We start from the raw sequence: 25190 nt of genomic DNA, 5'->3' as shown, positions 1-25190 counted from the left end.
CTTAAAACAGACATCTGTACCATAATTCAGAGGATTTATGTCACATTCTGTAATAGCACTTCCTCCTCAGTCTATCTGCTGGAGAAACTTTAATTCGCAACTTTGTTACCTCTAGTCTTCAATACAATCCTGGCCTGCATCCACAGAATATACTCCTTAAACGATGCCTTTTAAGCTATGTGTCCATGGTCTAATTCACAACTAGCCCCATCAATTCATCTCCCAGCATTGACATATTGGCTCCCAGCTAAGTAATGGTTTAACTTTAAAATTCTCGTCTTTCAAATTCCTCACCTTTCCAATGCATTGGTAATCTCCTCTGAGATATCAATACTCCACTAATTCTGAAGTCCGGAAAGATGACTTCCTATTTCTTCCTTCAATATCTTCCTTAAAACCTGCTGCTTTAAGGAAGCTTTTAGTTGTCTTTTCCAAACACCTACTCTGTCAACAATGTGTGACAACAGTCCTGTCTCTCTTTTGAAAATATTGTTGATGAATTAGACTGAAGCATATAGCACGTAGCAATTAATTCAATTTTCACTATTTGTGATTCACTATTTAGGAGAAAATAGGCAATATGTTACTATCATTGATCAATATTTCATAGTGAGACCTGCCTAGCCTAGAAATGTCAACAGCAATATGCACATGCAATGGTCATTTATATTATTCTTAAAGTGCCTTGTGTTCTCAGAAGATCATTAGGAACCTCACAAATAAAGGGAGTCATATTGTTAAATGAATGATACATGTGCAAGTTATATACTATATACACACACGTATGCAATACTGTGCAAAAGTCTTAGATATAAATAAATAAAGGCATCCGTTAGTCTTGCGAGACCCTGGATCTGCGCCTGAAAAGTCTTCACTCTTCAGGGCAGAGGCCTGCGCAAGGTTGTTTGGAAGACCAGCAGTTGCCCATGCTGCCAGTCTCCCCTCTCCACAACACCAATGTTGTCCAAGAGAAGGGCATTAGGATCTATACAGCTTGGCACCAGTGTCGTCGCAGAGCAATGTGTGATTAAGTGCCTTGCTCAAGGACACAACACGTTCCCTCAGCTGGGGCTGGGGCTCAAACTCACGACCTTCAGGAAGCTAGTCCAATGCCTTAACCACTTGGCCACGTGCCCACACGTTTTATATATATATATATATAGAGAGAGAGAGAGAGAGAGAGAGATAGAGAGAGAGAGAGATAGCAAGGGTGCCTAAGATTTTTGCAGAATATTGTAGTAATTTTATGTATTGCATTTTACTGCTGCCAGACAAAAAAAAACACAAATTTCATGACATACGTAAATGATGATAAACCTGATTCTGAAATGGGGCCTCCATTGTGGACTGAGGGTGGGAAGGGGGCAGGGAAAGGGGAATCATGATTGGGAAAGGGGAAAGGAAAAGGAGAGGGAATTGGAAACACCAGAGATTTATTTTGTCATGATCATTAAATCAATTGTTTGGAATCAAAGGACCTTGCCTGGTGTCTCAGGACTGGGTGTCTCATTCCCCCCCACACCCCTGGCACTCCTCCTCTGTGACATATCCCTCACCCCTCCTGTGGCGCTCCACATTCCCATCATATGTTGCTCCTGCCAGATTTACAAACTTGCTCTCCACTTCACGTTGACAAATACAGTACTATGCAAAGGTTTTAGGCACCCTAGCTATATAGTTATATTCTGATGCTGATGAATCCACTCTTTCAATACACAATTGAGATCTTCATTTTATGGTTTATGCAGTGTTTTTCAATTTTCATTTACTTCTGTTCATTACATATGTGAGGTCACTTCTCAGAACTGTTTGTGATGCACATTGGCTAGGAACCGTCCCAATGCCTTGTGGAATTTTCCATTTGTCATGTCAGTGCTCAAAAAATTTTCGGAATTTGAAAGTTTTCAGATTTTGTAATTTTGGATAAGAGATACTCAACATGTGTTTATTATCTGCAGATTCCATTAATGTGAAGCTACTGGAATAGAAAATGTTATAAATCTGATTTAAGTAAAACCACATTTATGTGTTTATTCTGCTCAAATCAAAAACATAAACCAATATGCCATCAGGATTTAAAAATAGCTTAACAATTATGGCTTTATGTTAGGGTCGGTGAAGTAATGTGTCATTTTTAATAACAAGCAAGTATTAAATTCCATTATTTTTATGGTTCTGTTAACATATTTCATATTGTGCCATTATAAATACTTCTTAATACATTTTATAGTTTCTTTGTGCTCAATGTTGTTGCACTTGTGGGCGGGAACTAATTGGAGTGCTAAGTCTTTTAATAGTATAATATGTGTAATTACTTTGTTTTCAACAGGTGACAACAGAACTTGATAATGAATGCACCAAAACCTTCAAAGGTACTTCCAGTGCAGCTCCAATAGCAGCTGGTATCATTGCACTGGTCCTTCAGGCCAAGTAAGTATTATCACACAAATGCAAACATAGTACACTTAATACTGTTCTGAAATGCTAACTGGACTTTAGAACTAAGGTTTTCTGTGAGGTATTCTTGATCATGGTGAAAAATGTAATTAGGCGAAAGTCATTCTGTAGGTACCCCCTTCTCCACCCTTCCCCTCTCTGCCACTGCTCAACTCGTCTCTATTTTCCACTCCTACATACGGAAACATGGAAATTAGATACATAGTGAAATATCTGTTCCTGGATTCAGCAATATTTTCATGAAACTTATTTGACCTGAAACATCGTTTCTGATCCTCTCCCCACTGATGCTGACTAACCTGATGAGTAATTCCAGCATTTTCAGTTTTATCCCCCCTAAAGATGGATATTTCTTCTGCCAACTTAGTTAAAAGGCAAAGTTTATCCAGGAAATCAGGAAGACCTTTCTTCCTCTCCTTTGTATAATAGATGTCATTATTAATATCACACTGATGATAGAAGTATGCGAGTTTAATTGCATGGTTTCCAGTAGATTCCACTTCAGTAATGGTTGTTGACAATTTCTCAGTGTCCCAAGATTCCAATAAATCTCTAATGTCCTAGTTTGCATGGTGTCACAAGTGCTGTAATCATATATACTATAGAAAACAGTGCTTCTAATGATTTAAGCTTTCTACACAACGTATTACCATGTCTGAGCAGCCAAAAATACCTAGTTGTCGCACAGATTGAACTTAAATAATGGATAGCTTTAGCATTGTGCTAAAGGTAGGATTTTGACCAGTGTGAACCTTGGTTTAGAGAGGAAAGAAGTCCTGTTTTGAGTCTTCAATATTTGCCCTGGTTCATGTCAGCCTCAGGCAGTGCTTATTTGAAATTCGGTGTGGTGCTTTGAACAAATTGATTTGTTTCCTTCAAATAAAAACCAAGTTTCTTTCCTCCCACACTTACAGTTCAAACTGTTGAGTTCCTTCAGCAGATTGTTCTTCCAGATTCAAGTTTCTTTTATCTCTGATGAAACTAATGGATGTTTCCGGAAATTTGAGCTGGATCCGTTCTGTTTGTAATTTCTAGAAGTCTATATGGTCTATCCAGCAGCTACAATTAAGTAGCATGTTCAATTAATGACTTGAAATTGACATGGAAATTTTGGGCAAAAAAATCACTTTCCACTTTATTTTTTGTATTTATTTCACTGAATGATGTTGTTTTCATGAAATGAAAGTTTGGATATAATGAAATGAGGTATTTATCAATTGGTCCAAGTTCAAAATATATTTCTTATCAAATTGCATTTACGCCACCATATGCAACACTGAGATTTGTTTTCTTGTGGGCATTCACAGTAAATAGAAAGAAGCACTGAGAAGAAAGAAATGATAACATCGAGGAATTTAAAGTTGCTAACTCTCTCTATTTCTGATCTCCCAATGAGGACTGACTCATGGACCTCTGGATTCCTCCTCCCATAATCAATAATCAACTCATTAGTCTTGCTGACATTGAGTAAGAAGTTGTTGATGTGGCCCCACTCAGTCAGATTTTCTATCTCCCTCCTATATGCTGATTCGTCATCACTTTTGATTCAGCCTGCGACCAGTGTCATCAGCAAACTTATGCATGGCATTGGAGCTCTGCTTAGCTTTACAGTGCAGGAGGCTAAACACACAGCCTTGCGGTGCTGATGGTGATTGTGGAGGAAATGTTGCTGCAAATCCATTCTGACGGGGTCTGCAAGTGAGGAAATCGAGGATCCAGTTGCACAAGGAGATATTGAGGCCAAGGTCTTGGAGCTTACTGATTGGTTTTGAGGGGATGATGGCATTGAATGTCAATGAAGTGCATCCTGATGTATGCATCTTCACTGTCCAGGTGTTCCAGGTTCGAGTGAAGAGCCAATGAAATAGCTGTGCTGTCGACCTGTTGTGACAGTAGGCAATTTGGAATGGATCCAAGTTGCTCCTCATGCAGTAGTTGATATGTTGCATCACCACCTTCTCAAAACACTTCATCACATTGGTTGTAGGTGCTATAGGATGATAGTCATTGAGGCAGGCTACCACATTCTTCTTGGGCACCTGTATAACTGAAGCCTGCTTGAGGCAAAAGGGTACCTCAGACCACCAGTTGATCAGCATAAGTCTTTAGTATTCAGCCAGGTACCCCATATGGGCAGGATGCTTTCAGTGTGTATCCTGAATTATGTTCTCCCATCAGCCTCAGTGACTGAAATGACAGGGTCATTGGGGGCTGTGGGAGGTTGTGAAGATACCTCCATGTTTTGACAACAAAGCTGAGTAAAAAAGGCATTGAGCTCAATTGGGAGCAATACCTTTTGCCACCTATGTCACTTGGCTTCACATTAAAGGTAGTGATAATATGCAAGCCCTGCTACAGCTGCCGAGCATTCTTCAGCAAATAAAGTTTGGTCAGGGATTGCCACTTTGCATGCAATGTTCTACCTCAACCTCTTGTATTTGGTGAAATCATGCACAGCAATCATGTTGATCTAAGTACAGATGCTACCAGGATGGAACAGATGAGTTGATATCATCTAAATGAAACGAAATACAAAATGTGGTGGATTGACAGGAGTATGACACGAGATCCCACAAAAATCACTCAGGTCATTGCTGCCCAGCAGCTTCTCTCCACTCTCTTCCAAATTAAAAATGCTGCTGTATTGACAAGGACAATACGGGGAGGCTGAGTTGAGTGAATTGCATCATGAAGTATATTAGGCATCACACCCACGGAGGATCTGAGTCCAGAGCCTTAAAATCACTGCCTCCTGGCTTTTAAGTACAGCGCACCAGTCAGGTGCTTTGCCAGTAAATTGCCCAAATGTCAGTTTGGTGTCCTTGAATAATACATTCCTCCAAAGCTTTCAAAGTGGAAACAGCCCTACAAAAAGTTCTCTTTTGCACATAATATTAATAATGCCATATACGGTAAGCCCAAAACAAAATACAAGTGTTAATGTTTTGAAACTCCAAAGCAAAAAAAAATTGAAAACAAACCTAGGGAGCTTGGAATGTGAGTCTAACTTTTTTTTACTTTAAGTGAGTCATGCACATATGACATAGTAACATGATGATGTATTCTATTTACATACTTTTACATATAACCTGCAATGCATTATGTACACAACAAAGAATCCTTAATCAAACAATATATTTATAATATTACTCAAATATTACTGATATATTAAATTCAAAGCACTGCTCTTTCAATAGCTGTAAACTTCAACTCAATCTAGAATGTATCTCAATTTATATACATATACATACACATACTCACACACACATTGTTTTGGAGGATTTCTTGCTCTTGTGAGATAACATTTTTTCCTAATAACGGGGACATCACTCTGTTTGGCAGGAGTGATTTGTGGCTGTGAAACAATGTCAGGTTCTGGGGCTTCCTCTGTGATGGTTGTAGGAGTTGCCTCTGGGAATGCAGGAAGTTGTCCTGACAGATTCGAACACCTTTCTTCTCAATGTGTTGACATCCTGAACAGTGCATGGCAAGCTTGACTGGCCAATGTGGGTCATAATGTGTGAGTACAGTGTCTGATATCACCATTTCCTTCACCTTTTGGAAAGCCACCTCACACTGCTTTGTCCATTGCCATTTCTTCCTGATCTGCAGTGATGAGTTCAAGGGGTTGAGCACAGTAGTCAGGTTTGGCAGGAACCTGTTATAGTAGGTGCCAATTCTTAAAAAGGACCACAACTATGACATTTCCATTCACCGTGGAGCATCTACCATTGCTTGAATTTTTTCAGCACACTTGTGTAATTCTTGTGTGTCCATAGTGTGACCACAGTAGGAATTCACATTTGTTGTGTCGTGCTTTGAGCCCATAATCTTATAATCTTTTAACACTGTCTTGCAATTTTGGAGATGCTCCTTGTTATTCTTACTGGTAACAATGATGTCATCCAGGTAACACTGAGTGCCGGACAGTCTTGCAGCAATTGGTCTATAGTTTTCTGCCAGAGTACAGGTGCAGATATGACTCCAAAAATAAGCCTATTTCAGCAATAAAGCCCTTAGTGAGTATTTATGGTGAGAAACACTTTGGACTCTTCTTCCATTTCCATCTGTGGGTAGGCCTTAGCTAAGTCCACTTTGCTGAAGGGATTTTCTTCAGAAAGGTTTGCAGAGATATACTCTATCCTGGGCAAAGGGTATTGATCTACTTTCAATACAGGGATGATGGTGACCTTAAAATCTCACACAGATCTTGACAGACTCATTATTTTTGGCTACAGGACCACTTATGTTGCCTATGGGCTTCACTCAATCTTGGAAAGCATTCCTTCGGCCTCAATGCCCACTGGATACTTTATCACAGATGGTATAAGAAACCTGGCGAACTTTGCAAAACTTGAGTGTGGCATTTTCATTTAACACTATTATCCCTTTGATATATTTGAGTTTTCCAATGCCATCCTTGAACACTGCTGAGGCATCATCCAGTACCTTTCTGAATTCGCTTTCAGTTGACTTTATTACAAGTGATGTGGCATGCAAATAGTGAATGGATCTCCAATCAAGTTGTAATTGTCTCAGCCACTCACATCCCCACAATACTGGCCCTCCTGTTTTTACCACATACTAGCCCAATGTGGCTTGTAAGTTGTTGTATTTCACTGTTACAAATGTCATTCCCACAGGAGTTATAATTTCTCCAGTATAAGCTCTTAGCTGTATGTCTGCAGGCTTTAGTTCAGTGTATCTGAAATGCCATTCACTCTCATTTTGTGGAATGCCTGAAATAGCCAAGCCAGTGTCCAATTCAATTTTAATTATTTTGCCATTCAATTCTGGTGTAAGCTATTTTGCTAGTCTATTGTTAGTTTTCACATGTAAATCTCAAGGCCACCAGTCCGGTATCACTCCCATCATTACAAGATGTTTGATCAACAGCATGAAGATCAGTACTCTTTTTGAAACTGCAACTTGACTTTTTATCTTTATCTCTTCCCTGTGCAGTCCATTTACTTTTGTCTGCCTGATATGCACAGTGTGTGTGTCCTACTTTGTCTAACTTTCTGCAATGTTCACCTTTAAATCTCTATTGGTCTAGTGTATGTGAGCCCCTGCCCTGCCAACACGACTTGTTCAGCCAGCTCTGTTTCTGATAGACACTGCAATTTTGTTCATGTTTACTTTCATTTCTGACTGCAACTCAGTTGCAACTCTGTCTGCTGTTTTCATTGATACAGCTATTCAACTGTTCTTTTAAATGTAAGTTCTGCTTCAGTTAGGAGCTGTTTTTGAATGCTTTCTTGTAAAATTTCACAAACTAAATGATCTCAGTACATCATTAAGCCCATTACTGAACTCACAATCTCTTCAAATCAGCCACCTACATTGAAATGGGCTCCCTTTCTTTTTGATTCTGCTTATGAAACATAAAGTGTTTTGCAAGTAACAATGGTTTCAGTTCTAATTATTCTTGCATCATTTTCATGGTATTAGCAAAGCTCATTTCAGCTGTTTTTTTGTTGGAGCAATTAAATTTCTAAGCAAACTGTATGCCTTTAAATCCATTGCACTCAGCAAAATGGCACTCACATCTCATTTGCTGTTTCATTTGCTTCAAAACACTCCAATGATTAGAAGCGAATGGACATCATTCTGCCTTGAGCAACATTATAGAACTGCCATTTTAAAGCACCACTTTAATGAAGTGCTCAACTGAAAAGACATCCATATTCATGGAATTATGCTGCGTGTTCTATAGATGACCAATAATTAGGATTAAGTCTCTACCAGCAGCAGTGGGATGAAAGTTGGTGCAGGAGTTGCAAGGAATAGGCACCCAGGGCTTACTTTCTGACAAGTAATCTGCGATCAAATAATGATAATATTATTTCAATTTGTTTAAATGGCTATTAATAAATATTAAATCATTTCCACATTTTTCGTACTGATATATAGGTTCATGCTAGGATGCTACATATACATCATTATGAAAAATGTGGAAATACTTTAGTATCTGCTTGGGTTCTTTAGGAGATTGTATTTTATTCATATTCAATATCATTGTCTATGTCAGACCAATAAATAAATGATTTAGCAGTTGGCTTCATATGCTCTGTACCCAAGTAGAAGTATTCCACAATTTTACTCTGCAAATCACTTCGTATCACGTGACTATGTCCCCATTTTAGCAATTTTAGTTGGTAAATAACTCTTAAATCTTCAATAAAGTTATTTCAGGTTGAGACTTTTATCTAAATCAGTTAGTTCACTAAATACGTGTCCATACACCTCTCGTAGAAATGGGCCTTTCTGTGAAACCATTGTTATGACATGGAATTCATCTTCTATTGCCTACTGTGCTAAAATAAGCATGCTATGTCCACAGCGGTTTCTCCAAAAGATAGTTTTAACAAGTTGCTAGTTGCGTTCTGACAGTGGAATGGGCTTCCTTTGCATCATGAATATAGTAGACGTACCCCAAAATGTCCACCAAAGTCTTACAGTTAGTGCTACAAGAATGGGAAAACTATAACTTCAAATATAATTGCCAACATCCCCTTCTCTTGAACAGATTTTTTTCACTTTTGGTCCATGTGTATAATATGCAAACAATAGTCTTTTATGGCCTTTGTCAATGATATGCTTTATCACAGTAACCTCACACTTGGAAGAATTGCAAGGATGTTTTAGCTGAAAATGCAGCAGAAAGGATTCACTACTGTTTCTTCTCCTGCAGAGGTGAATACTTTCTGTTGACGTTTTCCCCACCAGCACAATTTCTTTCTTTAATACTTGATAATGTTCTCTCAACATTATGACAAGGCTGGCAGAAATCTGCCATGGCATTATATCAAAATTGGAAATGACCAGAACTCAGTAATGTCCCAGGCTCTTATAAGACCTCAGTTATCTCTTTAATCACTTTCATCCTGTTTTCAAATCCTCACTGACCTAATTAAATCACTTCCTACTACACCAAGGCACATTTACATTTTTCCATTGTGACAGAATGTTCGTGACGTCCTCTGACTGCTTCCACAAAAGTGCTGGAGTTTCTACTTCCCACGAGTAAAATGTCACAATGAGTTCAGAGCCCGTTCTGTGTCTTATACCATAAGGCATACAATAGGAGCAAAATTAGGCCACTTAGGCACTGAATCTGCTCCACTATTGCCCATGTCTGATTTATTTTCCCTCTCAACCCCATTCTCCTGCTTTCTCCCCGTAACCTTTGACAACCCTACTAATCAAAAACAGACCAAACTCCGTTTTAATTATAGCCAATAATTTGGCCTCAAAAGTCATTTGTGGCAATGAATTCCACAGATTAACCACCCTCTGGCAAAAGAAATTCCTCCTCATTAACCATAGTCTTATCCATAGTTGTCTAGAATATTTTTTGATTTTAACATTTTAACCTGAATGTTAATTTGTTATGCAGGTGTAGTTTTATATTCTACATCAGAAAAGGAGCAGAAGTAGGTCAACTGGTCATGTCTGATTTGACAGAGGACTCTGCTCCTACCTCAATTACCAAAAAGGCCTTTTCCAGTTACACTTAATTTACCTATCTATCTAAAAGCATCTTAAGTATATTCAAGTAGGTCCTCAACTATTCCTCTGGGCAGAGAATTCCACAGATTCAATACTCTTTGAGAAAAGCAGTTTCTTCTCATCTTCATCCTACATCTACTCCCCTGAATCTTGAGGCTATGTCCCCTAGTATGTCTCACTTACCAGTGGAAACAACTTCCCCACACTATCCCTTTCATAATTTTGGATGTTTTGATAGATCCCCTCTCTTAGTTCTAAATTCCAGAGTGTACAGTTGAGGAGCAACACAATCTCCCTTCATTTTTGGAATCAACCCAGTGAACCTCTTCCTCACCACATCTAAAGCGCATATGCCTTTACTCAGGTAAAAAGCTTTGATCTGCATACACTATTCCATGTGCATATTCACTAGTACAAATTCAATCTTCCTAGCAATGAAGGCCAACATTTCATTTCCTATCTTGTTGAACTGGAGGAATATGCCTCGTCTACTATCAGCTACATCAGTGAGTGTGTAGACAATGTTAGTACCTTACGAATGGTCATCTCACAGCCCAATCACAAGCCCCAGCTGAACGTAGAGGTGTGCTCCTTACTTCAAGTCCAGTGACAACAACTGTCAGAGCAGCCAAGAGAAACCTCATCTTGGGCATCAGGGAGGCAAAGGCTATCTAAGCAAAAAAAAAGTGGAACATCTGTACATCTGTCCAATAATGATTCCCGGTGTATGTGGCTAGGCATCAAGGGCATTAAAGACTATGGAAGGAAAAATAACATAGACTGTCCCAGAAACACCTTCCTCTCTAATGCCCTAACAACTTGTATGCACACTTCAAGGCATGCAACACAACGCCAGCCATGAAAACTATACCCCTCCCAGGAGAGCAGCTATTGTCTTTAACTGCAGCAGACATGAGAAGAACTCTACAGAGAGTCAAGCCCAGCAAAGTAGCCCAGCCAGACAACATCCCAAGTCGAGTACTCAGGGAGTGTGCACAGCAGCTCACTGACATCTTCATCACATCACTCATCCAGGGTGCTATCCCCATATGCTTCAAATCAGCCACCAACACCCTTAGGCCTGCATACTCCAAAGCACCTCAGACTCCTCAGAAAGGGGAGGCGACTTTGGCCCTTCTTGTACACAGCCTCTGTGTTGGTGTTCCACCTAAGTCTGTCATCCAGGTGCACCCGTAGGTACTTCCAGGTCCTCACCACATCCATGTCCTCACCGTTAATAGCAACAGGGAGCAGTGCAGGCTTAAGTCTTCCTCATCTTCTCTGTTTCACTGAACTTGAGCTGCAGATGATTCAGCTTGACAAAATCTTCCACCAGGGCCCTGTATTCATCTTCCCATCCTCCCTTATGCACCCAATTACTGCTGACTCATCAGAGAATTTCTGCAGATGACATGATTCAGTATTGTATCTCAAATCTGAGATATACAGAGTAAGCAGGCAGGGAGCCAATACAGTCCCCTGTTGGGCCCCAGTGCTGCCTATAGCCATATCTGACACATAGCTCTGAAGCGACACAAACTGTGGTCTGCCAGTCAGGTAGTCCATTATCCAGGATTCAATGCAAGTGCCAACCTGCTTTGAATGGGGCGTCTCCTCCAGCAATGAGGGCTGTATGGTATTGAAGGAACTTGAGAAATCCAAAAAAAATGATCCTCACAGATCTGCCATGCTTATCCAAATGGGAATAGGCTTTGTTCAGCAGGTAGATAACAGCATCGTGCAATGTGTCGAGGGAAGGCAAACTCCAGAGGATTGAGGGCTGATCTGACTAGCCTCACCAGGGTCTTCATGATGTGTGAGGTCAGGGTCACTGAATGGTAGAGAGCATCCTGACAAGCTGCGTCATTGCTTGGTACAAAAACAGCACTGGAGTGGAGAGGAAGTTCTACAAAGGGTAGTCTAGACTGCCCAAAGATCACCAGCACCAGCCTACCTGACATTAAAGACTTATATAGAGAAAGGTGCTGGAAAAGGACCAGTAATATCATGAAAGATACTACCCACCCATCTCATGGACTGTTTGTCCCAATCCCTCCAGCGAGGAGGCTAAGTATCATCTACGCCAGGACCACCTAACTCAAAAGCAGTTACTTTCCCCAAGCAGTAAGACAGAGCAACACTTCCACCCATTAACTCCACCATTACTTTATTATTTTCTGTCAGTCACCTTATGTACAACCTAGCTTCATTTTTTGGACATAAATCAATCTATATATATAATCTATCTTATGTATGAATATTTATTATGTTTTATTATTATTATTATTATTATTATTGTTTTTTTTATCTTTCATGTTCTTTTTGTGCTGCAGCAGAAACGGAGTAACAATATTTCACTTGTGTACACTGTTGCAACTGCAAACAAATCTTTTAAGATTTATGCACAAGTAGTCCCAAATCCCCCTGCATCAGAGCAAGCTGCATTCTTTCACCGATTAAATAATAATTCTGAGCTTCTATTTTTTCTTTTAAAGTTTGACCTCTTATTTACCAATATTGTACTCCATCTGCCAGACATTTGTCCACTCACTTAACCTATCAATATCTCTCTGCAGATTCTCTTCATCCTCTGCACAGTATGCCATTCCATTCAATTTAGTTCATAAGATTCTTAATCATTTGTAATTGTTAATTATCAAGTAACTTTGACTTTCACCCTCAGCATTAAAGTAGGAATAGGTAGCAGTCAGCTTTGCAGAATTTTTTACCCTACTAATTCTGTATACAAATCTTGAAAAATTAACAAATTATATTGTCTTTCATGTACCACTCTGTTAAATGTCACTTTTTAATCTCCAGAAAACCAGAAAGTTTTACTGCCTCCTAATACCACCATTGATGGGTGTTCTGTTATTTAATTCTGTTATTCTGTTAATTATTCTGTTACGATTTAGCCTCTGTTTGAACATCTATTGCTTTGGTTACTGTTTTTTTTTAATTTAAGCAATTGGTTTGATACATGTATAAGTTTGGTGTCTTTTAATTTTCGTGCATGAATCCTGAAAGATATTTCTCTAAGTGCAGATATCTTGCATATCTGTTCAAATACAAGATCCAGTATGTGTTGCATCTTGAATTGTATGAGTTCTTTGGTTACTCTACAGACGAATTATCCCATGGTGCACAATCCAAGAATGCAATGAGGTGGCAATGCTGCAGCAGATATGTTAGAATAACTTTCTATTTGTTAGTCTGAGTTGCAAGCTTGTAAATTTCCAAATTTCTAACTGTGCTGGGCTGAAATAGTTTTGATGCTTTTCTATTATTTTGTTGAACGAGACATTGATTGCCCCAGCAGGCACAAGTCATAGTTCTCCTTACAAGTGTGCAAGGCCACACTCTGAATATTTTTGCCCTCATCCTCCACATCAACACCATTGTGTAAACAAAGAACTATTCAATTTGTTCAATGTTAATTAGAAGAGTCCTACACTTTGTTATGGTAGATGGTTAAAAATTGGGCCGCCATTTATTAGTGCCTTCCACTTCAATAATTATGAGTTTTACTTCTCATCTGCAACAAACTGAGAAGGTTCTCTTTTTTTCACCAAGTGTTCTGACCCTATCTCAGAGTTACCAAACTTAATCATAATCTTCTCAGATTTACCCTACTCAACATGGCATGGGAAAAGATTGGAAGGACATGGGCCAAACGCAGGAAGATTGGATAAGCTTAGACATGCATCTTGGTAGGGCACAGGACCTGTCTCCATATTGTATGACTTACGGCACATGAAATTAAGGAAAATCCAAGGCATTCTGTAACTACGTTTCCTATAGTGGGAAGAGTCTAAGACCAGAGGACGCAGCCGCAGAATAGAGGGGCATCCTTTTAGAATGGAGATGAAGAGGAATTTCTTTAGCCAGTGAGTGGTGAACCTGTGCAATTCTTTGCCACAGGCAGCTGTGGAGGCCAAGTCTTTATGTATATTTTAGGCAGAGGTTGATAGATTTTTGATTGGTCAAGGCATGAAGGGATACAGGGAAAAGGCAGAAGATTGGGGCTGAGAGGAAAATTGGATCAGCCATGATGAAATGGCTGAGCAGACTCGATGGGCTAAATGTCCTAATTTTGCTCCTATACTGTATCATAATATCTTATGATAAGTCAAAATAGTAACCATAGGTACAGTGTGTACATGGAGCCAAAAGATATGACAAGGTCTGAAAACAATGTCTTTCACTAAGGAGAAAGACAATCCAGCTGGAGATTTCACTTGATGATAAAATTCTCAAGCACATTCACATTAGCAAGTGTAAAGATGGAAAAATTGCCAGGTTCTGATAAGAACATTCCCAGTTTGCTATGGGATTTAAGGGTTGGGTGTTATTGGAGCTCAGAGAACAATATTTGAATCTTCGTTAACCAGAACTGAACTCTGAAAGATACCAACAGGATAGCTCATGATCTTATAGGCCAGTTGGTTGAAGGTGTGAGGGAGGGAGATTATTGAAAATATTCTGAGGGGCAGTCATCTGGCAAGATTAACTAAGGAGAATCAGCATAGAGCTTACTGGAGATCCTGACTGACTAACTGAGCTTTTGGAAGAAGTATGTGATGAGAGCAGTGTGGTTGGTATGGTTTACATGGATTTCACTGAGGCCTTTTTATAATGCCTGGATGGTAGGTGAAACTGGCACAATGGATCCAAAATTGACTTGGTAATAATTATGGTGAAATGTTGCTTTTCTGACTAGAAGCCTATGACCAGTGGTGTAACACAGAGATTAGTTCTGGAATCCTTGTCATCTGTTATGTATATTAATGAATTAATGACATAAACAACAATGTAGGACATGTGATGAGTACATCTGTAGATAACACAAAAATTGGTGTTATTATTGACAGTGAGAAGGATAGTCTTAAGCTAATGAATGATATTGATCAGCTTGTAAATCAGGCAAAAGAATTACAGATGGATGTGTGAGGCAATGTATTTTGGGGTTCAGAAAATAATAATGCATATGTTGTAAATATTAGGGCACTAAGAAGTATTGAGAAACAAAGGGACTTTGTGTACGTCTAAAGGTCCCAAAAGAGGGTTTTGCAGATATATCGTATGATGAAAAAAGTGTACAAGATGCTTCTCTTCACTAGCCAGGGCAGATATATACAGTCAGTGCAATAGGGTCTTGGTATATAACTTTATAAAACATTGGTTAGGCCACAGCTAGAATATTGTGTGCAGTTTCATATGCCAAACTAAAAGATGATGTGATTGTGCTGGAGAGAGTGCAAAAGAACTGAGTGTTCAACATCATCACATCCTCAGTACTAATCAACAAGCTCCAAAACATGGGCCTCTGTACCTCGATCTGTAACTGGACCGTTGATTTCTTCATCAGGACACCGCAGTCAGCAGCAGATCAGAAGTAACACATTCTTACTGACAATCAACAGTGATGCACCTCAAGGATTCATTCTTAGCCCACTGCTCTACCCTCTCTGCACCCACTACTGTGTGGCTAGGCACACTACCGATAAATATGCTGAAGACACAACTATTGTTGGCAGGATTTCAGATGGTAATGAGGAGGCATACAGTAGTGAGATAGTTCAGCTGGTTGAGTGGTGTCAAAATAACAACCTTGCACTCAACGTCAGTAAGACCGAGGAATCAATATGGACTTCAGGAAGGGAAAATGGAGGGAACACACACCTGTCCTCATTGAGGGATCAGAAGCGGAAAGGGTGAGCAGTTTTAAGTTCCTGAGTGTCAATATCTCTGAAGATCTATCCTGGTCCCATTATATTGATCCAATTACAAAGAATGCATAAGCGTGGCTAGATTTCATTAGGAGATTGGAGAGCCTTGTTATGTTACCAAGGACTCTCGCCAATTTCAACAGATTACCGTGGAGAGCATTCTAACTAGTGGCATCACTATCTGGTAAGGATAGGCCCTGCACAGGATCGGAAAAAGCTGCAGAAATTTGCAAACTCAGCCAGCACCATCATGGACACTAGCCTCCCCAGCATCCAAGACACTTTCAAAACGTGATATCTCAACAATACAGTATCCATAATTAACGTCCCCTATCTCTCAGGATATGCCCTCTTCTCATTGCTACCATCAAGGAGGAGGTGCAGGAGCCTGGAAAAATACACCCAACATTTTAGGAGCAGCAACTTCACCACCACAATCAGATTTCTGAATGGACAATAAACCCGTGTACACTATCTCACTTTTTTCATTCTCTTTTTATACTACTATTTTAATTTAATTTATATGCATATAAATGTATTTCTTATTGCAATTTCTGTTTTTTATATTTAGTTTTACAATGTACTGCTGCCACAAAATAATAGATTTCACAACATATGCCAGTGATATTAAATCTGATTTTGAAGGAGATCCCCAAGAGACAATGTTTCAATTATGATAGGCTAGACTTGTTTACCCCGGAGCAGAGGAGGCTGAAGGGGAACTGGATAGAGATATACATAGTTATGAGAGCTATTGATAGGATAGATAATAAGAAATATTTCTCCAGTGCCAAGGTATCTAGAACCAGTGAGGAATAAGAGTTCAGAAAGAATCTGAGTGGAAATTAAATTCAGCCTGAGGTGGTCATAATCTGGAAGTTCCTGCTTCACAAGGTGGTGGAGACAGGTACTCTCACAACACTTAATAAGCACCTGAGCAAACACTTCAATCACCAAGACAGAGCAGGCTACAGACAAAGTGCTGGAAAATAGGAGAAATATAATACCTAGTGGGAATATGAGGTATTTTAAAGTCCTGGAGTCATACAGAATGATGGAAGCAGCCTTTTACTCATTAAATCTACGCCAACCTTCAGGTGTCTAATTATACTAATCTCTTGTTTTTCTCCCTGTGATCCGATCAACTCCTTAAGATCTTAATGCTCACTGACACACTGGGGGTAAGTTACAGGGACCAATTAACATACCATTCTTCACATCTTTAGAATGTGATAAAAAAGACTGTGGTACAAGGAGGAAATCTGCTTCATAACAGGAAAAGCACAATCTCCACGCAGAAGTCAAGATTGAATCGGGGTCACTGGTGCCATAAAAAAGCAACTCCACTCGCATCCAGTCCTTGCGATTCCCAGCAGTTAGTTGAAGGCACAGCTAGGGCTAAGGGGAGGAGACATTGCTTGTTGCACAAAAATGGCAATAAAGGAATGAAGCAGCAGAAGCAAGAGTTTCTCCAGCATGCATCATCATTCAGTAAAATTAGAATGATCTACTATTGACATCAATACATCTTTCCCCATGTTCTTCCCATACTTCTCGACTCTCCTATAGTTTAAAGGTTTTTCAGTCCTCACTTAAAATATATTCAATGATTCATTTCCCCATCACTCTAGGCTGTGAGTAGAGGGCCCACAATTCTCTGCTAGAAAATCCAAATGAACCAGGATCCATTGAGAGAAAAAAAGTGCTCCCCATTTCCCTTCGAAATTGATGAGCTTTGTTCTGAAAGTATGCTCTCCTATTCTGGATATCTCCATGAGGAAAAACATTCACTCAGCATTGACACCTTTGGTCCTCCTCGGTAAGAGCATCTCTTATTCTTCTAAACTCCAAAGGGTATACACTCATTCCAGATTTTAGTTCAATCCTCGGTTGTTCCTAGTTCCTTGTCTAGGCAGAAGGATTTGATTAGTTCAGTTAATTAGGTTTGATAATTGGCCAAGTTTGTGGATTTCTGTAGATTGGTAACTTTTATTTTCTAAAATTAGGGCAAAGAGTTCTTTTGGTTCTGTACTAAAATTATTTAAAAATGATGCTCCTTCTTGTTCTGATGAAAGGTCACAGGTCTGCTTTAATCTGCTGAGAATATTCTCTTTTGTTTCTAATTTCCAACATTGTTGGTATTTTGCTTTTGAATTATTATTTGCTCTTGAATTCATAAGTACTGAGCAAATTAGGTGATCATGGTTACATAATGGAATTTGGGGGAATAGAAATAACCTGCCAACCTTCAGGAGCAGATAAATGGTTTTAATTTGGAATGAGGGGCAAGAAACATGGTGGAATATGTCAGTTTTGTTTTCAAGTGAGTCCAAACCTCTAGATCCTACTTCTGCTTTTAACAGGAAAGAAAGAGACCACTTGGCCCATCCAATCCATGCTAGATTGCAGGAGAGCAGTCCCCTTAGTCATTTTCCATTTCTCTGTGATTCACAGTACCCTTTCAACTTGTTCACCTTCACAGATGCCCATCAACGTTCTTTTAACCTGCACCATGCCAATTAATATAAACTCAGGGGTGATTTATTAAGCTGACATCACCAAAGCAGTCAGAACTGAATCTTTGTTCCTGTATCTCTGTGACAGCAGCTCCAACTGCTGCACATCTATGCCACCAAACTACTCTTCGTATATCCACTCCCTTCATCCCAGGATCATCCTGGTGAACCTTCTCCGCATTCATTCCAAAGCGAAGATTCCACATCCTTCCTAACATATTAGAACTGTGTTATCAGTAGGCAAAGCTTCAGGTGCGATCACACCAATGCCCTGTAAAATTTTATCAAAACTTACCCAATTTTACGATCCATAACCCTCACAAGAAAGGACAACATTCCATTAACCTTCCTAATTTCTTATTGTACAGGCATGTTAAACTTTTGTGTCTCATATGTAAAAATTCCTAGGTGCCCTTGTACCGCACCATTTTATAGTCCTACTTTATTTAAATAACGTGTTGTCCATTCATTCAGGCTTCTAAAGTGATAACCTTTCATTTTCCTATGATATAAACTATCTGCCAACTTTTGCCTACTTATTTAATCAATATATGTTTCTTTGAAGGCTCTTTGTCCTCTTCACAACTTGCTAACTTGTTTATCATTAGAGATAGATGAAGTCCCAGTGGTACTCCATTAAATACTGATTGCCCATCAGAGTGACTTATTTACACTGATTCTCTGTTTTATGTTAGTTCAACACTTCTCCATCCATACCAATTTATTACCTTCCTAACTTTTTCCAAAATATAGTGTCTTATTGAGTCCCACCTGGAAGACTAAATACACCACATCTACCGGTTCTCCTTTATCCATCCTGTTTACTCCATCATCAATAAAACTTTAACAAATTTGACAAATAATGTTTTGTCACATTGCCTCTGCTTGATTGTGTAATTGTAGAGAAGAGGAGATTATAGCGAAAGAACTGAACAAACCTATGGAATTTGAACGAGAGATGCTGAAGTTTAATTGGAAGGCATTGCAATTGTGATAGTCAATATAAATACATTTGTGATGGAGTGGGGTCAGGGGTGTTGGGTGTGGGACATTCCAGAATTGAATGCAGCCTTCAGAGTTTAGGAGAAATGAACATCAATCTAATGTCTTTGCACCGGCAAGAAAGTGAAACTTGGAAAATTACTTGTGCTTGCAGAGGTGCAATGAAAACCTGTTTTTTCACTTGTCTTTAGATGCTGCAGGGTAGTGCTAGATTTAAAATTTCATGGGTCATGTAACACTAAATATAAAGTCTCTTTATACTCGCTTGATATCAAAGTATCTTTGCTTAGTGTGCAATAAAATTCTCTGTGTCAACATACTGTGGTGCTTCCTATTGGCAATCCTGAACACTACTGAATAACTCGAGGTGAGTTTTGATCAGTGGGATAGCTGAATATCTTTATCACAGAGTTTTGAACAATAATGAACTCGGATAGAGTCCATAATTTCCTCTGCTGTTGTGCTTTCTGTTTTCCCCTTATGAAGTCTCTGAAGAAATAATACTCTTGTGGAAAGCCAGAGTATATTTTCAACATATTGCTGCTTGCTTGTTTCCTTATAAAACAGCACCCAAATTAAAAACACAAATAGATCATATTGCCCAGAAGAAAAAGGAATATTTCTGCATTGTATTAAGCTTTTGCTCCTTTCTGTGACCATTTCATCATGTTTTGGGTAAATATTACCATAGTACATATTATCTCTTCATGCAGCAGTTTCTGGCAAGAAAGTGATGATTGCACTCATTAGCTAAAGGAAATCAGCACTGGTCCAATGAACACAGATCTGTTTACTGATTTCAGCTACAAAATAGCACTGGGATTCACAAGCTTGACATTGTGGGTGTGAGAATAATAAAACTGAACTTCATCTTTAGCCTAGTTGCCATGGATGCAGTTAGAGGTCATAGTGGCAGCTGCTAACTAGTTGCCATTTTGCCGGATGCTTCCCTCCTGCTATGTGTTTTCTTGCACCCTGATTTCTAAAGGTTTCATGGTGTTTAATTCCTCCTACTTACTTGGCATATGTACTTACTGAAAAGCTTGAAGTGTTTCCACCTACGTAGAGATTTACTGTCAGTGGCAATGGCTGTTTTGGTGCTCCCCTGAGATCAAAGATTTTACAAGTCTGAATTTTAAAACCTGCCTTCACTTGTTTAGCAACAAAAGCAAGTTTGCTTTGTATACAAGGCTATCTCTCAGCAGCACCAATAACAATTTTATAGTGCTTCCTACTGACAATTCTTAACATAATAAAACAACTGGAGGTAAAATTAAAGCAGCAGGGCAGTTGTAGATATTTATGTGAGTTCATCGAAACTAAATGTCCCTCAGCATTTCTAATAATTATTTGCAAATCTTAAGTACATTTATGTTCCCATTTAGTCAAATTGATATCACAGTTAGAAATAAAATAAAATGGAATGGCAGGATAACTTTTAAAATGTTTATGAAATTTTTAGCTTTAGTTTATGGTACCAGATCAAACTTGCTCTAATAAATAGAGATAATTGAGTTAAACTTAATGCTTGTTCTTGTTAAAAAGACAACAAAATATTTCATGTATAAAAAGCAATGAGATACTTCTTATTTATATCCCTCGTGTTTCTGTTGAAGGTTGAACACTGATGGTCATTCTGTGTCAGGACAGGCAGTGTCATCAGGCTTTCCAATCGTAGAATGAGCAGTACTTTTAGTTCTAGCCCCACACTCCTGTGGTGACCACACAGAAACAGCCTTCAGCAGGAGCCATAAGAAGAGAAGAAGCAAGACCACACATTGTTACTGTTAATAGTAAGAAGAAGCAAGTCAAGCGCTGTGACACAACGCTGAGAATGTTTATATTTTGTTTAGGTTACCCCAGATGCTCTCACTTAGGAAACAACGTTAATCTAAAGGAAAGCTTTTGTGCAGGTTAATGTTATGGGGCTTCAAAATGTTGAAGTCTGCTACCATTGTGCATAGAAAACAAATCTGATTTATTTCCAAATTCTTATCTTTTTAAAGTGTATTAGAGAATTAAGAGAATGGGAGCTTGGTTGACTATCTCCTTGGCATGCCCTTCCAGCTCTCCTGATTTTTTTACTACCACGGAACATGGTAACGCACTCAGAATCCCAGCCCCTGACCACGTGGTGCTTTCAAAGTGTCACGCACTGCATGTCAGCAGTGTCACAGAAATATTTAAATGAACTGTCCTTGCATTATTGTACAAGGTCACCTCATTTCAGCGGAGGCACAGGCAATGCTTGATGAGAAGCAGTCCCCGAGCAGTGAACTGCATAATCAGCCCCTAGGTCTCCATTCTCAGAAAAAGCAATTGTAATAAGAACAGTTACAAGATCCGTTCTTGCAGAATGATATCAACAATCACCACTTTTATTATGAAGTACCTTAACACAAAAGGAAAGGTCACAGAGGAACAAGAAGTGGAAGAGCTAACAAAAAATTTGGTCAAGTAGCTGGAATTTAAGCAAGCTTTCTCGAAGTTGGGGATAGAAGGATAGTTGGAGATACAAGGGTAATCCGAGGCAATTGGATGGAAAGAGCTGAAGCTGATGCCACCAATACTGCTGCAAAGATTTAAATACACAGTAGCAATATCAGGAGACTGTTAGATGTTGGCTATGGAAAATTGGAAAGATAAGGTGGTTCACGGCAGTGGAGGGATTTCTAAATTATGTTAAGATTTTAAATGTGTTTACCAAATGAGGACGGTGGCAAAAGATGAGTTGTGAATTGTGAATTTTTGATTTCTTTAGAATTTATAGAGATTAGATATGAGAAGGCTAGTGATAAGGTACAGATTAGTCAGCAAATATGAAATAGAATGGGTCAGGAATGGGATTGTCATTGGTGGAAGTTAGCATGCTTGGTGAGGGATCTAATCCAAAGCCAGGAGTTAACTGAATAAACAGAATGCCTGTATTGTTTGGCACATCCTTCAATGAGGAAAATGGCTCAATTCAGCTTCAAAATTTAAAATTGGTTGTTGTTGCAATATAAAAATATATCTATTTTTCAATTATGAAGGTAGTCATAGAAAGAAATAACATAGAAATGAGCCCTTTGGCCCACTGAATCTACAGCAACCATCAAGCAACATGTTTTACACTAAAGCCACCCCAAAGATTCCACCACTCTTTACACACTATACTGAGGTAATGAAAAGTGGCTCTTGTGGGAGAAATTGTCACAGAAACAATGTCTGTGTAATGGTATAACAGTGAATACATAGTGATATTGACACAAGTATGGCAGTGGTCTAATGCCTGCAGATGTTAGAACTAGAGACTGCACAGGTAAGAGGGTACTCAGAGCATGACGACTTGGGGGATAAAAACAAGAAACTGTTACTGTAAAATGAACACAAGGTTAACTATTTCAGATTGTTAGCTCCATGACCTGAACCTGCACAAAAGCTCTCCTTTTAAGACTGGAATGTGAAGAGCGATGATGTATTCAGAACATATTAACCTTGCACTTTTAGTACAGTGCGTTAGATAGAAACTCTGCTGAGGGTATCTTAACAGCTTTGGAGAGGCAGGAGTGTGGACTGCAAGGTGCCAATCCAAATATAACAGAGAAATAAAAGAAGAAATGAGAATAGGAACAAAAGTTATGAACACAAGTGATTGGGCCATTGCTGGAAATACAGAGTAACACAGATAAAATGCTGAAGAAACTCAGCAGGTGAGGCAGTATCTATGGAGAGGAATAAGCAATTGACATTTCAGATCAAGACCCTTCATGAGGACTGGTAAGGAAAGGGGAAGAAGCCAGAATAGGAAGGTGGGGGAGGGGAAGGAGTACAAGCTGTCAGATGATCAGTGATTTCAAATGAGGGGGAAAGTCATGGAAAAGCTTTGCAGGTGATTGAAAAGCTGACTCAAAGTTGGCATTTTGAGGAGGAATGTGAGTTTTAAAAAATGGCAATACCCGGGGAAAGAGACATAAAAATCTTCATGATATTGACTGCAACATTGAAGGATGATAAGTGCAAAGTGGATGGTATAAAGAGAACCGAGGATGCAGGAAATGTTTTTTTGGGAGAAATTATATTACAAAATGTCGCAATGGGAGAGAAACCTTCGAGTGTCAAAGGTGCTGGAAGAATTTGGCATGACTGTAGAATGTAGCTGTTAACTGCAATTTTCTTGATTACTGAAATAGCAGAGCTTGTCAAAATGAGCAGCTCACAGAATATTATGAGTTCAAATCACTGGAAAGGAATTTCCACAATTTGGAAGGGGGAGTGGATGTGAGGGCTTGATGGTGAGTGAAGTAGCAAGAGCACAGATCTACCCAGTAATCATTAAGCACATTGAAGTAATATATGCATATATGTGCATCTGTTTAAAATATCCTTCCAAAAGAGGTCAAATTTAAAGTCCTGGGTATACCTGAACTCCAGGACCTTTGTAGCACTTGCATTGAAATTATAGCAGACTGCTGGGAGACTCCTATGGAATTTGATCCCTCGGGTGCACATTATTCAGTGCCTATAAAAATATTCACATGCCTCCCCTTTGAAAGGTTGCATGTTTTTTTTATTTACGACATTGAATCACAGTGGATTTAATTTGGCTTTTTTGACACTGATCAACAAAAAAGACACTTTTGTGTCAAAGTGAAAACAAATTTCTGCACAAATTGGTCTAAATTTATTACAAGTATTAAACACAAAATAATTGATTCTTTTATTACTCACTTCCCTCCCCCCTTCAAGTCAGTATTTAGTAGATGCACTTTTGGCAGCAATTACAGCCTTGATTCTGTGTGGATATGTCTCTATCAGCTTTGCTGGACAATGCAATATTTCCACATTCTTTTTTACAAAACTGCTCAAGCTCTGTCAGATTGTCTGGTGGTCATGAGTGAACAGCCCTTTTCAATTCCAGCTACAATTCTCAATTGGATTGAGGTCTGGACTCTGACTTGGCCACTCCAGGACATTAAATTTATTGTTTTTAAGGCATTCACGTGCAGCTTTGGCTTTATGTTTAGAGTCATTGTCTTGCTGGAAAACCAATCTTCTCCCAAGTTGCAGTTATCTTGCAGGCTGCATCAGGTTTTCCTTCAGGATTTCCCTATATTTTGCTGCATTCATCTTACCCTCTTCGTTCACAAGTGTTTCAGGTCCTGCTGCAGTGAAGCATCCCCATAGAATGATGCAGCTACCACCATGCTTCACGCTAGGAATGGTTTGTTTTTGATGATGTGCAGTGTTTGGCTTATGCCAAACTTAGCATTCAGTCTGATAGGCAAAAAGCTCAATTTTGGTTTCATAAGACCGTAGAACCTTCTTCCAGATGACTTCGAGTCTGCCATATGCCTTCTGACAAACTCTAGCCAAGATTTCATGAGTGTTTTTCAACAGTGGCTTTCTCTTTGCAACTCTGTCGTAAAGTTGTGACTGGTGAAGCACCCAGGCAGTCTCTCCCAACTCAGCCACTGAAGCTTGTAACTCCTCCAGAGTTGTCTCTTGGTGGCCTCTCTCCCTAGTCCCCTTCTTGCACGGTCACTTAGTTTTTGAGGACAGCCTGCTCCAGGCAGATTTACAGCTCTGCCTTATTCTTTACATTTCTTGATGATTGAATTAACTGTACTCCAGGGGATATTCAGTCACTTGGAAATTTTCTTTTTTTTTTCTCTTTTTTTAAAATTTCTTCTGGCTTCTGGAGGAGGGGGCAGAGAAGCGATTTGGACGGGAACAATCCAGCCGGAAATTTTCTTGTATCCATCTCCTGACTTGTGCTCTTCAATAACCTTTTTGCGGAGTTACTCGGAGTGTTCTTTTGTCTCTATGGTGTAGGTTTTGCCAGGATACTGACCTACCAGCAGTTAGTCAGTGTCAAAAAAGCCAAATCAAATCCACTGTGACTCAATGTTGCAAAACAATAAAACATGTAAACTTCCAAAGGGAATGAAACTTTTTATAGGCACTGTATATTTTATTCCCTTAAACACCTCTT

General features: G+C 39.2%; 1 protein-coding gene across 1 annotated transcript in view; it reads left to right on the top strand.

The window, feature by feature from the left end:
- Positions 1–25190, top strand: part of LOC140200925 (neuroendocrine convertase 1-like) — a 310355-nt gene that overhangs the window by 25597 nt on the left and 259568 nt on the right. Inside the window, exon 6 of the mRNA XM_072264575.1 lies at positions 2340–2430. Coding sequence (XP_072120676.1) covers positions 2340–2430 — 91 coding nt within the window. The remainder of the gene's footprint in view (positions 1–2339; positions 2431–25190) is intronic.

The sequence above is a fragment of the Mobula birostris genome, chromosome 7 (assembly GCF_030028105.1).
Source record: "Mobula birostris isolate sMobBir1 chromosome 7, sMobBir1.hap1, whole genome shotgun sequence".
NCBI classification, from domain to species: domain Eukaryota; kingdom Metazoa; phylum Chordata; class Chondrichthyes; order Myliobatiformes; family Myliobatidae; genus Mobula; species Mobula birostris.
This window is presented reverse-complemented; position numbering and strand designations above follow the sequence as displayed.